Below are 12,757 nucleotides of genomic sequence, written 5' to 3'. Positions count from 1 at the left end.
CAACATCAGCTTTTTCTTTGGATGGCTTTTGAGATCCTTTCCCCCTAAATCATGTTTCATTTCATCTGCTGCCTCTGCAGGGATGCTGTCAATGAGTACATGGACATGAAACCAGGAGTGTCATATGCAGTTCCCCCAAAAGCTGATAAAAAAAGGCCAGTGAAATCTGGTGAGTACAATTATGAGAAATTGTTTTCTTCCGAGAGTGTAGAGAGAAAGGCTTTATGGATATTTTCACATGAAATTTTCCTATGGTGGATGGGGACAATTAAAACTCATGAAGTGGTATAAGAAGGCTTAAAAAAGAACAGTATGGTAAATTACATTGTAATCTATTTTTCCACACTTAATTGGAGTGTAAGGTTTATATTTTGCTTTTTGGCAATGGGCTATTTATGTGGCTCTAGTACTTTCTCAAATGGCTGATGTGTTTAATGTAAGATAAATCTCTTTCTAAAAGAAGATACCTCGTCCACTCAAAAGCTGTTGGTGTTTATATTGCATAGGATCCTATACCGATCAGGATGTTACCCTTTCCATGTTGGAAGATGACGAACTTGCTCTAGACGTTGAAGATCTATTAAGCTTCTCTTACCAGGTGGCAAAGGGCATGAGCTTCCTTGCCTCTAAAAACGTAAGTTCATTTTTTATGTTAGGAGGTAGCATACGAACACTTCTGATCCTGGGTGGTGCCTCCTAGGGCTCAATCTTCAGCCCTTCACTTTCTGGAGCACACAGTTTCATAAGCACTCCTGATGGCTTTGGAGACACTGAAGCCCATGGGAACTTTAAGGAGCTATTTTTTTCAGGCTTCTCTGCTGTATGGCAATTGGATGTAACGCATGTCAGAACCAGAAAAGCCTAACATGTGAACATCTTCAAAAACAATTAAATCTTAAGATTTTAAGATTTCTTCTCTGCACTGCTGGAGAGTTTACAAGCTAAAGAACAGTGAAAAGCTATCTGTTTGCTTAAAAGTGCTTCAAGTATCTGTACAGTTTTAAACAAAGCTGCACTTGTTACTTCTAACAGTGCCTTAAACAGGGGAGTTATCACACCATGTGCTGGTTGTTTTTAGCATTATGGCTTAATGTGCATGGTACATCTTATTTTTAATTTTCTGAAAAGAGAATCAGCCTACAGACCCACAGATGATCTTCTTTGGCTACAGGGAGCATAGCAGACGCTTTCTGTGTTCTTAGGAGAGGTACTGCCTAACAGAAAGGGTCTGATAAAGAACACAAGTCTTCAATGATTAATGAATGTGATCTTCCTACAGTATTTCCTACATTTTACTTTCAAAATATTACTAACCATGTAAACCACGTGACAGGATTGTACAGGGTGCACCTTTCATAACGTGCAAAAAACCCAACACTTGAGCAATTTAAGGTAATCCTGTGATCCTGCATTGATATTGGGAATTCTGACCCACAGCAAGTCTACATTGAAAATTGCACTTCCTTTTTCTCCTTCCCATTGTTTTTTCCTTCAAACCCTTTACAGTTGTTGTTGTTGTTGTTGTTGTTGTTGTTTCCAGTCTATTGCCAACTTCAGAACAGTCCCTGTAGACAGATTTTTATGGTCTTTACCAGACTGCTCATCCTGCACTTTTCAGGGCGTCCAGTGCTTAGCACACACATTCTTTCTCTCATTTTCCTACAGAATAGCCCCAGGAGTCACTACACTTCATTCCCAGTGATGGTTTTTGTTACATTTTTTCCACTGATACAAATAGGCACTGTAGGACTGAGTAGCAGAGGCAGTAATGAATATAACACCACAGCCCTAAGATCTTGGGAAGTAACACACAGTATTTGTTTGGCAATGCAGAGTTGCTGGCTTTGTTGCAGCATTAAGTTACAGTGTGCTAACAGGTTACTGCACTTGGTCTTCTTTGGTCATTGTTAGCTAGGCTGGACAGGGCCATGGGCAGCCTGATCTGGTGCGTGGCAGTGCTGCTCACAGAAGGGGATTGGAACTGGATGGACTTTAAGGCCCCTTTGAACCCAAACCATTCTATGATTGTGTGCATACAGGCTCTTAGCTTCATCTAGGGAGCGCAGAGTGGCTTGGACTGAGGATAAAATGCTTCACATTGCCTCGTGCCCTCAGGGATGGTGATACTCAAAGCCCAGCATCATGGAGTGTACCCAGCTTTCTTCTGCAACTCGATTGTATATCCAAGCTCAGATGCATAAAAGTGCCTCTGTGAGGGAGGGGGATTGGAGTCTGTCCTAGGGTTATAAGTCTTTTATTGAGCACACGATGCCTTGATCACAAGACAGTTCCTCCTCCAATGGACAAAGCCTTTATTCAATGCCAGTTGCGCTGCTTTGGGAGGAGTCAGGCAGAGAAACTGGACATTTGGCCATTCCTTCACTTCACTGCTTCAGTGCAGTTGCTCTCTCAGCTTTACATATGCAAAGTGAAGATATTGGAGTGCAGTGTGGATCAGAATTCCTTAGGACAGTAATCATCCTTAAAATTAGTTTCTTGTGTAAGCATACCAGGGGGACAGAGATTCAGTTGCTTATGTAACTGCAGCTATTGTTTTGTGAGTATGATTTTCTTAACTCTCCAGATATTTTTAAAATATATATATTTAGTAGGGAATTCCACAAGTTTTGTATTTCGAGGAAAAAAAATGCAGAGAAAAATGGAACCGTCTTCAGCTGTTTTTTAGACAGCTGTGCCTGCAGATTGTGTACCGTCAGCACAGCAGGAGCTTAGCACTGTCCTTTCTAGATGGAAAAAGAGATTATTTCATTAGAGAAACACCTCAGTTCTCTAGCAAATACAGATGAGCTCTGGCTACATACAAAGAAAACATGACTGCTGGAAAACTCAGCCACCCCTCTGAAGCTGCAGCTACACACACACACACACAAATGAGTGCTGGAACATAACCTAGCAAGGTCATTGAATGTGTGGCTGTTTCTAGAAAGATTCTGATATGAAGATTGCCACTGTTTTTAAATATTTAGGCCTGCTTACAAAATTCTCCTAGGTACTTAATACCTTATGCTTTCCAAAGGATATGTTTGAAGTGGGATTCAGTTTTCTAACTTGTCTACCTTGAAATTGTTACCATGATTTTCTCAATTTTTAGCTTTTCAGCGCTTTCTCCTCCGTCACAATGGCTTCTTTATAAAAGATTATTTCGGAGACAAACCACATTCTCTCCTTACTCATCTTGTGTTAGGAAACAGGCCAGTGACTTCTTGATAAAAAGCTGGAGAAAAAAAAGTCTGTCCCTAGCATAGTACAAAAGTGTGTTAAAATTTAGCTGCATGAATTGTACGTGGCTTCATTATGACTTTCAGCTTGCCACAAAATGCATAATGTAGTAAGTTTATGCTAAGAAAGCGTGTATAACTGAGCAACAGGCTGTGATGAATATTAAGAAATAACTTTGTTTGTTTGTCATTTTGTTATTTAGTGCATTCATAGGGATCTGGCAGCAAGAAATATTCTTCTCACTCATGGTCGAATAACAAAAATCTGTGACTTTGGCCTGGCAAGAGATATAAGGAATGACTCAAATTACGTGGTTAAAGGCAATGTAAGTACATGGTAGTTTATCCTCTGGGTTTACATTAGGAACCTTCCTATTGACTTGACTTGCAAAGAGTCCCTTTCTTATGCAGAGATCTAGATTTCCCAGTTCTGCTGTAGATTTATTCTGGTCAGTAGTGTGAAAAGGGGCAATAGCTGATGGAGATTTGTGTACTACTACATAGATGTTGTTGCTCTTGATAAAACAACCAAATACATGTCACATGGGAGGAGACATTTTTTCTGCATCAGTAAAAATGCACCATCTTCCTGTTAGATACAAACATATAACTAAAGCTCTCTTAGAAACTGCAGGCCTTACTGTTGTGATATTCTGACAGGCCAGTCCTAAAAATAATTATTTAACAACTTTTGCTATATTTATACATTACTGAAATATCTAAGTAATCAGGGTTTGCAACTTGATTTTTGCTAAAAAACATAACTCAGAAACTGGATTATAAAGCCTGAGTTAACTGATTAGAGCACAGTGGGAGGCAAAATTTCATACACAGATCTTAACCTCATGTAGGTAAAAAATACAGCTTTAATTTGCTGCTATAGGTCAAGCCCTTTAACAGAGCTGGAACAAGACAACGCATGAAAAATGCTTAAAACCTATCAGATGAGTACCCATTCTATTAGTACCTGCCAGCCCTCTGCAGAGGTACAAAGAAATACTGAAGTGATGCAGATTGCATTGGCAGAATTTGAAGTCCCTCTTTAAGTCCTAGAGTAGTAAATGAGCCTTGCTACAAAAGAAAATCTAGTCTGTCTGAGACTGAAACTGGAGAAGCATGCTATGAAGTACAGGCCTTTTGCATCTCAAACTGATTTTTGCCGCCTGGATGAATGTTTTAAATCTGTGTCAGATACATGCAGCCATCCACTGCCTTCAAGGTACACAAATTTTTCACTTGCACCATTTTTCAAATAAAAAAAGGTCCTCCCTGCCCCAGCTGTCTCCATCAGCTGCTAGAGACATGACGCATGCCCAGCCAGGCTTTCAGCACACTGATGAAGAGATTAAATTCCACCCCTCAGTATTTTTTGCTCAGTAGTTTCTGGCACCTCAGGTGTCTCGAGTATCTCTGCTGTTCTGCTCTCAGCCTGCAGTCCTCTGAAGTCCTGCATACCTGCAGCATCCCTGTTGTAGGCTGCAGGAGAGGGGGCTGTGTTTGTTGCATTCAAAAACAATGTTCATACCAGCTGCTGGGTGCCTGACGGTTGAGGTTAGGGAACAACAGGAGCCCAAAGAATTCAGGAGTGGCTGTCCTGGCAAAATATGGAGTAGCATTTAGTGAAAGAAAGCTGCTTTTGGGCTCAGGGTCAGATTAAGAGCTGCTTGATCAGCCAAGGCTGCTCAGAGTGGGAGGTACAGACCAGCAGCTTAGGAGGGAAGTGAGCAGTAAGTAATTAAGTTTTATGCGTCTGGGCTACACTTTAAGTTTTCTGAGTCATCTGACAACAGGATTTTACTTATCCTGAAAGGGTCAGAGGAGGATAGGCTGCATCTGCCCAGCAGAGGAAGCAGAGGCTGCGGGAGGTGTCTGGGTGCAGCTGGCTCGATCTTAATGCAGAGGAAGGCAATTGGGGCAGGGCAGATCTTAAGGGCAGGAGCCTGGCTGGCTCCCACAGGCAAAGCAGAGAGTGGAAAGACAATTTGTGTCTGTTCCCACACAAACGTGAAAAATGTCAGTATATATTTCACGCGAATTTTTGCTGAGAAGCTAAAGCAGATGTCTTAACTGTTGACTAAAGCTTTGAAGCATCTTGGGGATGGTAGCCAGTCCACAGAAGACTTGTGCGTTTGCCTAAGGAACTACGCCATGTGCATGTAGATTATTTTGCTCTCACTTCCTGCCATCCCTTGTAAACCAGAGGGATTCACACAGTATACAAAAAATCCAAATACAAGGAACTGCACAAGTTTGGTAGACCTGCAGAGAGGTGGATCTGTAATAGTGCGGCACGTGGAGACTCTGAAATGCAGGGATTTCCATCTTTAGTTGGATCCTTCTTTTGACTTAGCATGTATTGAAAGTACATAATGGGTTTAAAAGGTTGATTCTGTGTTGCCCATTGTCTTAATTGAATCCCTTTTCCCTGGACAGGCCCGTCTCCCTGTGAAGTGGATGGCACCTGAAAGCATTTTCAACTGCGTTTACACCTTCGAGAGTGATGTCTGGTCTTATGGAATATTGCTTTGGGAACTCTTCTCTTTAGGTAAGCTCCATCAAAATCTGTACTTTGGGGGGTTTTTGTTTCACCTTGGCTTTACTCCATCTGCATCTCACCTGCTCTCTCAACAGGAAGCAGCCCTTACCCAGGGATGCCCGTGGACTCCAAGTTCTATAAAATGATCAAGGAGGGATATCGGATGTTCAGCCCCGAATGCTCACCCCCCGAAATGTGAGTGAGCAACCCCTACTCACCAGACATAAGCAAAGATGCAAAGAAAGGGAAGCTTCCACACTCACGTGTAGACTTTCTGTATTCACCCACCGTCTTTTAAAATTTCTCTGAGTCCTAAATAACAAATCTAACTAGTGTAGTAGATGCCGTTGTCGTTAAAAGCTGTGTAACACACTCGTGCTTCGTAGAACCTGATCATTTTATCATGGTATGTGCTCCGTGTAAGCAAATTATTGACAGATTGCAGCACATACTACACATATTTAATTCTGATAAAGCAGTCAGTGTCTGTATGTTTGTGCTGTGCTTCCCGACGGCAAGGGGACTGGCTCCTTATCTTCGTCGTGATCTGTCTCCAGTTCTCTATGTTGGAAATGGCTCGGCACTTAGCAAGCTGTCAGAGAAAACTGTCCATTAGCACCGAGGCCTTTGTTGTCACAAGCACGGCTGTTAGCAGCACTATTCTTTTCTTAAAACTCATTTAAGAAAGCTAAACTGTGCAAGTGGGTCACGTTTTTCTGTCAAATAATAATGCAGGTGGGATAAAAGCTCTCAGGCTGCCCTTCTCGGCAGTACCTAATTGCAGTATCTTTGCAGGTATGACATAATGAAGAGTTGCTGGGATGCTGATCCCTTGCAGAGACCCACATTCAAACAAATCGTGCAGCTGATAGAACAGCAGCTTTCAGATAATGCCCCCCGGGTAAGTTTGGGCTCTATATGGGTCAGCAGTTTTTTGGATCAGAGCTGGGAGAAGCAAAGATCTTCCATTGATTTTCCAGTATCCATTATCATTTATGCATCTTTGGATGGTAAATTTAGGTGATAGGAGGGACCAGCTAGACAAGGCTCTTTGCATGGTTGGTGTTTCTCACTTAAAACATACTTGACAAGAATTTTGATGTTACAGAACACAGTGGTACTACCTAGATTCATCTAAACTATGAAAAAGAAATCTATTAGTCTGAGAAGAATCTCAGACATTAAGTATACTTAGCTTTAGTTAGAAAAGCTTTCTGGAGGAAGAGGTTGAGCTTTTGATGTCCTCCTCCCTCTTACCACTTACTTCATCTAGCTGTATTTATTTAACCTTGGAGGTATATTGTGATCAAGTGTATATTCACGGTTCTTTCCACCATACTCTAGTAAAACTCTAGTATAAGAGTACCCTGTCCAGAGGGTAACTGGACAAAAGAGTTCAAAGAGAAAGTGGACCCATCAGACTTGGATTTTTTCTCACAATAACACTGTGTGCAACTGAGTTTTATAAAAGCAAATTTAATATCTGGTTTAAAAATAAGGTTTCCTTTCACCTTCTGGATGTCGTGTTTGGGTAGAGTGTAAGGCTTCCTGACAATTTGAGAAAGAGGAAACTGAAAGCTGCTGGTGTTCGATTGCATCCTGTAGCATATTTTTAGCAGGTGCAGGCATCATTAAGACAAAAACAAAGACTGTGAAGTAAACATAAAAGAGGTTTGTGGGGGCATTTTAGGAATAATCAGAGCAGTATTTTTCAAGCTTGGTTTAAATTAAGCATGCAATTGTAAGATGAAGTGTTTTTAGTAAGTGAGAATGAGATTCTTGACTCTTAAAAGAGTGTTGAGCCCACAACATGTTGAAGCAACATGTTTAGGTTTGTCAAGAATTCTTTGAGTTGGGTGCCATTCATGTCAGGTAGCACAGAGAGGGAGATGGCTCACTGAGGTGCGAAGGGATGGGGCGTCTGCGGGGTATTGACAGCAGCGTTTGGCTTCTGCAGGTGTATGCAAACTTTTCCACTCCGCCTTCCAGTCAAGGCAATGCTACAGATCATTCAGTGAGGATTAACTCAGTGGGTAGCAGCGCTTCATCTACTCAGCCCCTCCTGGTACGTGAAGATGTTTGAGTGGCATCTGGAAGAAGAGGAGCCCAGCTGCACTTGCTGTTTGTACTGTGTAGGGGGTGAGAGAGGGAGAACTTCTATTTCTTTTACTTTTACTCACTACTACCACTGTGTAGCTGAAATGTTGTTGTAATACTGTCCTTTACCACACACTGTTACACATAAACTTAATGTGCTGAGCACGGTTACAGGCATCATTGCAGTGTTTACCTGAAGCTGTATATATTTTGCTATATTGTGTGTATTTGCAGTAGAGAGCCAGATCTGAAGAAGAAAAACAACAGAAAACACAAAAGAAACCCTGTGCCAGGGTGTTGAATGAGATGACTACAGATCAGACCGAATCTGCAGTGGTTCTCCTCTGGATCCATGCTTGGAAAGCGTGTAGTCATTTGCTAGTTAATCTTGTTTTGTTGAATTTAAGAAATAAACAGATATAAAGCAAAGTACTTCGCAAACCCCTTTCCATATCCAGCCACACCTGAGAGGCTTTCCTCAGCAGAAACCACAGGTTGAAGGCGAGAAGGAATAGCACATCCCTGGGCAAAAAGTGGGCAGCCAAGGGATGGACAAGAGAGAATTTCCAGAGGCTCTAGGGCATGAAGCAGATCTGGAAGGGAAAGACCTCAGTCTTTCCTACCTGGGCTGTCAGCAGTGCAGAGCAGTCAGTAGGTTTCTGTGGGTATCTGCACCACATCCCGATGACATTCCACCACGTAACACCCCCACAGTCAGAATCGCAGGGATGAGATGTTGGTTTGCTAAGAGCCATGTCCAAAAGCATTCACCAAAGATAGGTTGGCTCTGCTGAGCTGGTCAAATGACAGGAGGAGGGTTGCTTATAGTAAATGGAGCGTCAGAGGAGCAGAGGCCGTTTAACGAGACATCTTATCTTGGCAGGAACAGAAGCAAAAAATTCTGTCCTGAGGGCCCTTTTCTTATCTTGTGATATGCAGGTGAATATTTCCCACAGGCTGGCTTGGATAATGCTCTTAGGAAAGGGCTATTCCTCCTACAAGTCATTTCATCTTTCTATCTCTGTGGTGGTGCTGAGATCTCGAAGAAGAACTTAACTGGGAAGCACCGAATTTTTAAAAGGAATAGAACAGTGTATACCTTCGGTTTTGTTTGGTGGCACATATGAAACTGTGGGGTCAGTTTCTGTTGTGCCTGGGATTGTGCTTAAGTATCTTATAACTCCTTTTCTTCCTGTTGGAAACACTGTTGGTTCTTTTTTTTAACCTTTGTTCTGTCACCTTTAAATTAGTAAATGCGACAAGAGAAGCATTTTTCAGACAGAGAGTACAAGTTAAGTACCTATTTATTTACATTGCACTTAAGCACTCTGTAACTTATATTTTATCAGGATTTTGGTTGAGTTTACATGCATTTTAAATGTGTAACTAACTGCCCAAAATGCAAGACAATTGTAAATACACACACTGCTAGTACATTTTAGGTAGTGTTGAATACCACACTCTTTATATGCCTGTGCATTTGGTTTATTGTTACAGGAATTCATCTTTCAGAGTTAGTCAAGAAGTAGCCATTTGCACTGATCTTACTTAGGCTGTTGCACCTTTCCAAAGTTAGCCAGTTGTTTGGAGGCACTCTTATGCATACTTGTTGTTGAGCATTTTCAGTTTAATGCTATAAAAGCTCTTTCGTAGTGTGTTGGCTTTCAGAGCAACTGTAGACAAACTAGTTTTATAATCATAGATGTCTTGGTACTTTATGGACATTTAGCTGAAAAAAAAGTTTGGGTTTTTTCTTTCTTAAAATTTATATTTTTATAATTTGGGGGGGTTTGAAACTTATTTTGCAATGGCTTAGTGTTTGAATGGTTTTATGCATTGTTTTTGTAAATATGGAAATGTAGCAATAATGTCCTTTTGACTATTCTCAGTCCTTGAGTCTCAAAAATATTTTTTTATATATATATATGCAAAAACTATATGTATAAATATGTAAGTGTTCAAAAGTTTATGAAACACTTATGGATATGTTGCTCGGTTGTAGAATTGCAGTTCAGAAGACTTCAAATAAATCTGTAAATATGTATTCAGATGGTACCGATGTGTACTATGTTAAGATGGAATATTTTCATGTAAGTCTTAATAAATTCTTGGGTTAAGCAAAATATTGATGTCTGGCCACACGGAGGTCAGGTTGGGTATTCTAAAATATTTTTCAGATGTGTACCAGAAAACCTTAATGGTTTTTTGTTAGGAAAGTTCTTTACTTGTATAATATGGGTATATGGTATATGGGACAATTGCCTGGATACTTGGACGCAGCTTTATGCTGGAAAGATCTGCAACTAGAAGATTGATCCCGTAGACTGTTGATACAGTCTATATGTCATGAATAATATTATTTAAAATTGAACAAAAACATTCAAAAAATCTCCCTTATTCAAAGTATGGTTGTAAATTGGAGCCCCTTTGTACGCATTTCCTGCACACTTGGGCTGGACTGGCCATACTCAGTGTCTCAGGGAGAACACACCGTTTGGTTAATTCATCTTCTTTAATGAGTCAGTTCCATTGTACCATGTTGTTTTCCCAGTGATACTAGATGTAATTAATGACCTGCGTTTTGTGATGTCTATCTTAGTGAAATCAGAACTGGACAAATGTCCATTAAACTGAAAAAATGAATGGCAACTGCATTGTATACCTAGAACTGTCTGGATTTGGAAGCCATAAAAGGGAACGTAATCCTTCCCTTGCTGGGCCAAGTACCACATTTCTAAGGGGAAATCCTCTGCTTTAGTTACTGCAGTACTCAAATCTTTGAGTCCAGACCTGGCCCTGTGCTGCCGTACGTTTTGCATCGGCATGGTTTGTACATGATTTAATTGCAAAGCAGTGTTTAGAGCTATCCTGCCGAGAGCCCTGATAACTCCTGTGAGAGACAGACGTCAACCGTTTTGGTCCCCTGAACATTTCTGTTCTGTCTGCAGACCTCCCTGAAGAGCACCACTTGTCAAGAGTTTCCCTTTTAAATTTTCTTTTTATTTTTTCCAACCAGGTCATAGCTCTGTTTGTTAGAACTTATTACAGAAATAAAAAAATAATGTTCTCAGGAGCCAGGAGTGCCAGCTTCACTGCTACCAGCATTGACATAATGTTTTAATAATGCTTCAGAAGTTACCAAGATTATGAATGAATTTGAACCATTCATGAATTCTCTTTCAGCATTTTCCAAGGAACTATTTCATGTATTTATTGGGTAAGCACATTATCACTTTCATTTTCCTGAAATGTTTTTCTGAAGCAACCTAAAACACAGCATCTCTGCTTTTTGAAAAAAAAAGTTATATTTTCTTTTACTACAAGGCTGGCAATGATTACTGCCTCAGTTCTTGTTCATGGTCACACAGACTATTTTCTCCTATATTATTTTCCTGTGCCAATTTTAAGCAATTGCTTACACAGAAAGGCACAATAGGAAGGTATTTAATAGGTATTATATTTGTCCTTCAAAGCATTATTATACCCAGATAGAAAGATCCATGTTACCAGCATGGATCATCAAATGCTGGAAGAGAACCTGTAAAGGGAATGTAGCCAGGCTCTTCTCACTAGTGCCTGGTGTCAGGACAAATGGCAAAAAGTGAAATGCAGGAGGTTCCCTCTGAACATCAGGAAACAGGTTTTGATTTTGATTTTTTTTGCCCAGAGACTGTGGATTCTCTTCCCTGGAGATCTTCGAAAGCCACCTGAACATGGTCCTGGGCATCTGCTCTGGGTGTCCCTGCTTGAACAGGGATGGGACCAGATGGGCCTGGATGTCCCTGTCAATCTCAGCTATTCCGTGGTTCTGCAATCAGCAAGGGCACTGGGAAATCTTGGCTGTAATATTCACTGGGCTATAAGTCAAAAACAAAATCCCACTCATGCTGAACACGGGAGAACAACTCCTCCATTCACATTACTAGCTCAAGAAGAAAACAGTTATAGGATGATTCATGGGAGAGATGAATAAACATCATGGAGACACTACAATATATGTGGAGGTTCTCACCAGTGTCACATGCATCTTCACCATCAGTCCTGCAATTGCCAAACTAGACACAGATGCAACTGAGTGATAGTAACTGAGTGCTGACTATGTATAATGCCTATAGTCCTTGTTTAGCAAAAGCAGTTGAGATAATGAAGAATCTGTGACCAGTTATGGTTGGAATCTATTTCACACTTCAGAGCTCTGGAAATGAAATAATCAGTTAACCTATGCATCCTGAGCCTACAAGTCAGAAATAACTATCAAATTATTCTTGCCCATTACTGAATATATAAGGCAAATAGAAGGCTGTCTGCTTGTGGGCTCTGACAGCAAAACGTAGAAGTTATGCTGGGGAAGAAAGCCAACAAGTGGTGCTGGATTTATGAACAAACTGGCAAAGCCATGCCAAAAGAGAAAAAGAACAAGGATAGATGAATGATAGCTAAGGGTTAGCTTAATGAAGGGGACTAACGGTCAGGCCATAAGCTATGATCACTGTGAAAGTCAAGATTTCTTTTTTCTGGTTCTCCTTCACATCATTAACCCATATAGGTCTTTGGGAGAATTGTCTGTAAATGGAGATATGATGCTGCTAGCAAAGTCACTGGAGAATGACCTGTCACATCCTGGAGACATTCACAGCAATCACTGAAAAGGTTGGACAGCAGAATTCTTAATTCTACTGTGTCATAGGCTGAAATGGAGAAAGTGGAACATTTCCCTCTTCCTACACATGGATTAGGAAACTTCCTGCTTATCCTGTGGAGAGGTCTGTGTCCCAGCAGAAGACGAGGATCAGTTGCATAGATTTTTTTAGTCCCTGGTTTAGGACTGAGAATGTAGTATAATAGAAATATGAAAAATTACTCTGCAGTTCTGTTGTGATTTCCA

The 12,757-nt window shown here is 40.8% G+C and overlaps 1 protein-coding gene across 1 annotated transcript in view; it reads left to right on the top strand.

The window, feature by feature from the left end:
- The window catches only part of KIT (KIT proto-oncogene, receptor tyrosine kinase), a 51,982-nt gene extending 41,063 nt beyond the window's left edge, over positions 1–10,919 (top strand). The window contains exons 16-22 of the mRNA XM_031553275.1: positions 81–169; positions 507–634; positions 3,443–3,565; positions 5,673–5,784; positions 5,871–5,970; positions 6,571–6,676; positions 7,733–10,919. Of these exons, the coding sequence (XP_031409135.1) occupies positions 81–169; positions 507–634; positions 3,443–3,565; positions 5,673–5,784; positions 5,871–5,970; positions 6,571–6,676; positions 7,733–7,858 (784 nt within the window). The 3' untranslated portion in view covers positions 7,859–10,919. The remainder of the gene's footprint in view (positions 1–80; positions 170–506; positions 635–3,442; positions 3,566–5,672; positions 5,785–5,870; positions 5,971–6,570; positions 6,677–7,732) is intronic.
- Positions 10,920–12,757: the final 1,838 nt, after the last annotated feature.

The sequence above is a fragment of the Meleagris gallopavo genome, chromosome 4 (assembly GCF_000146605.3).
Source record: "Meleagris gallopavo isolate NT-WF06-2002-E0010 breed Aviagen turkey brand Nicholas breeding stock chromosome 4, Turkey_5.1, whole genome shotgun sequence".
NCBI classification, from domain to species: domain Eukaryota; kingdom Metazoa; phylum Chordata; class Aves; order Galliformes; family Phasianidae; genus Meleagris; species Meleagris gallopavo.
The sequence above is the reverse complement of the archived record's forward strand: the minus strand, read 5'-3'. Positions and strand labels throughout refer to the sequence as shown.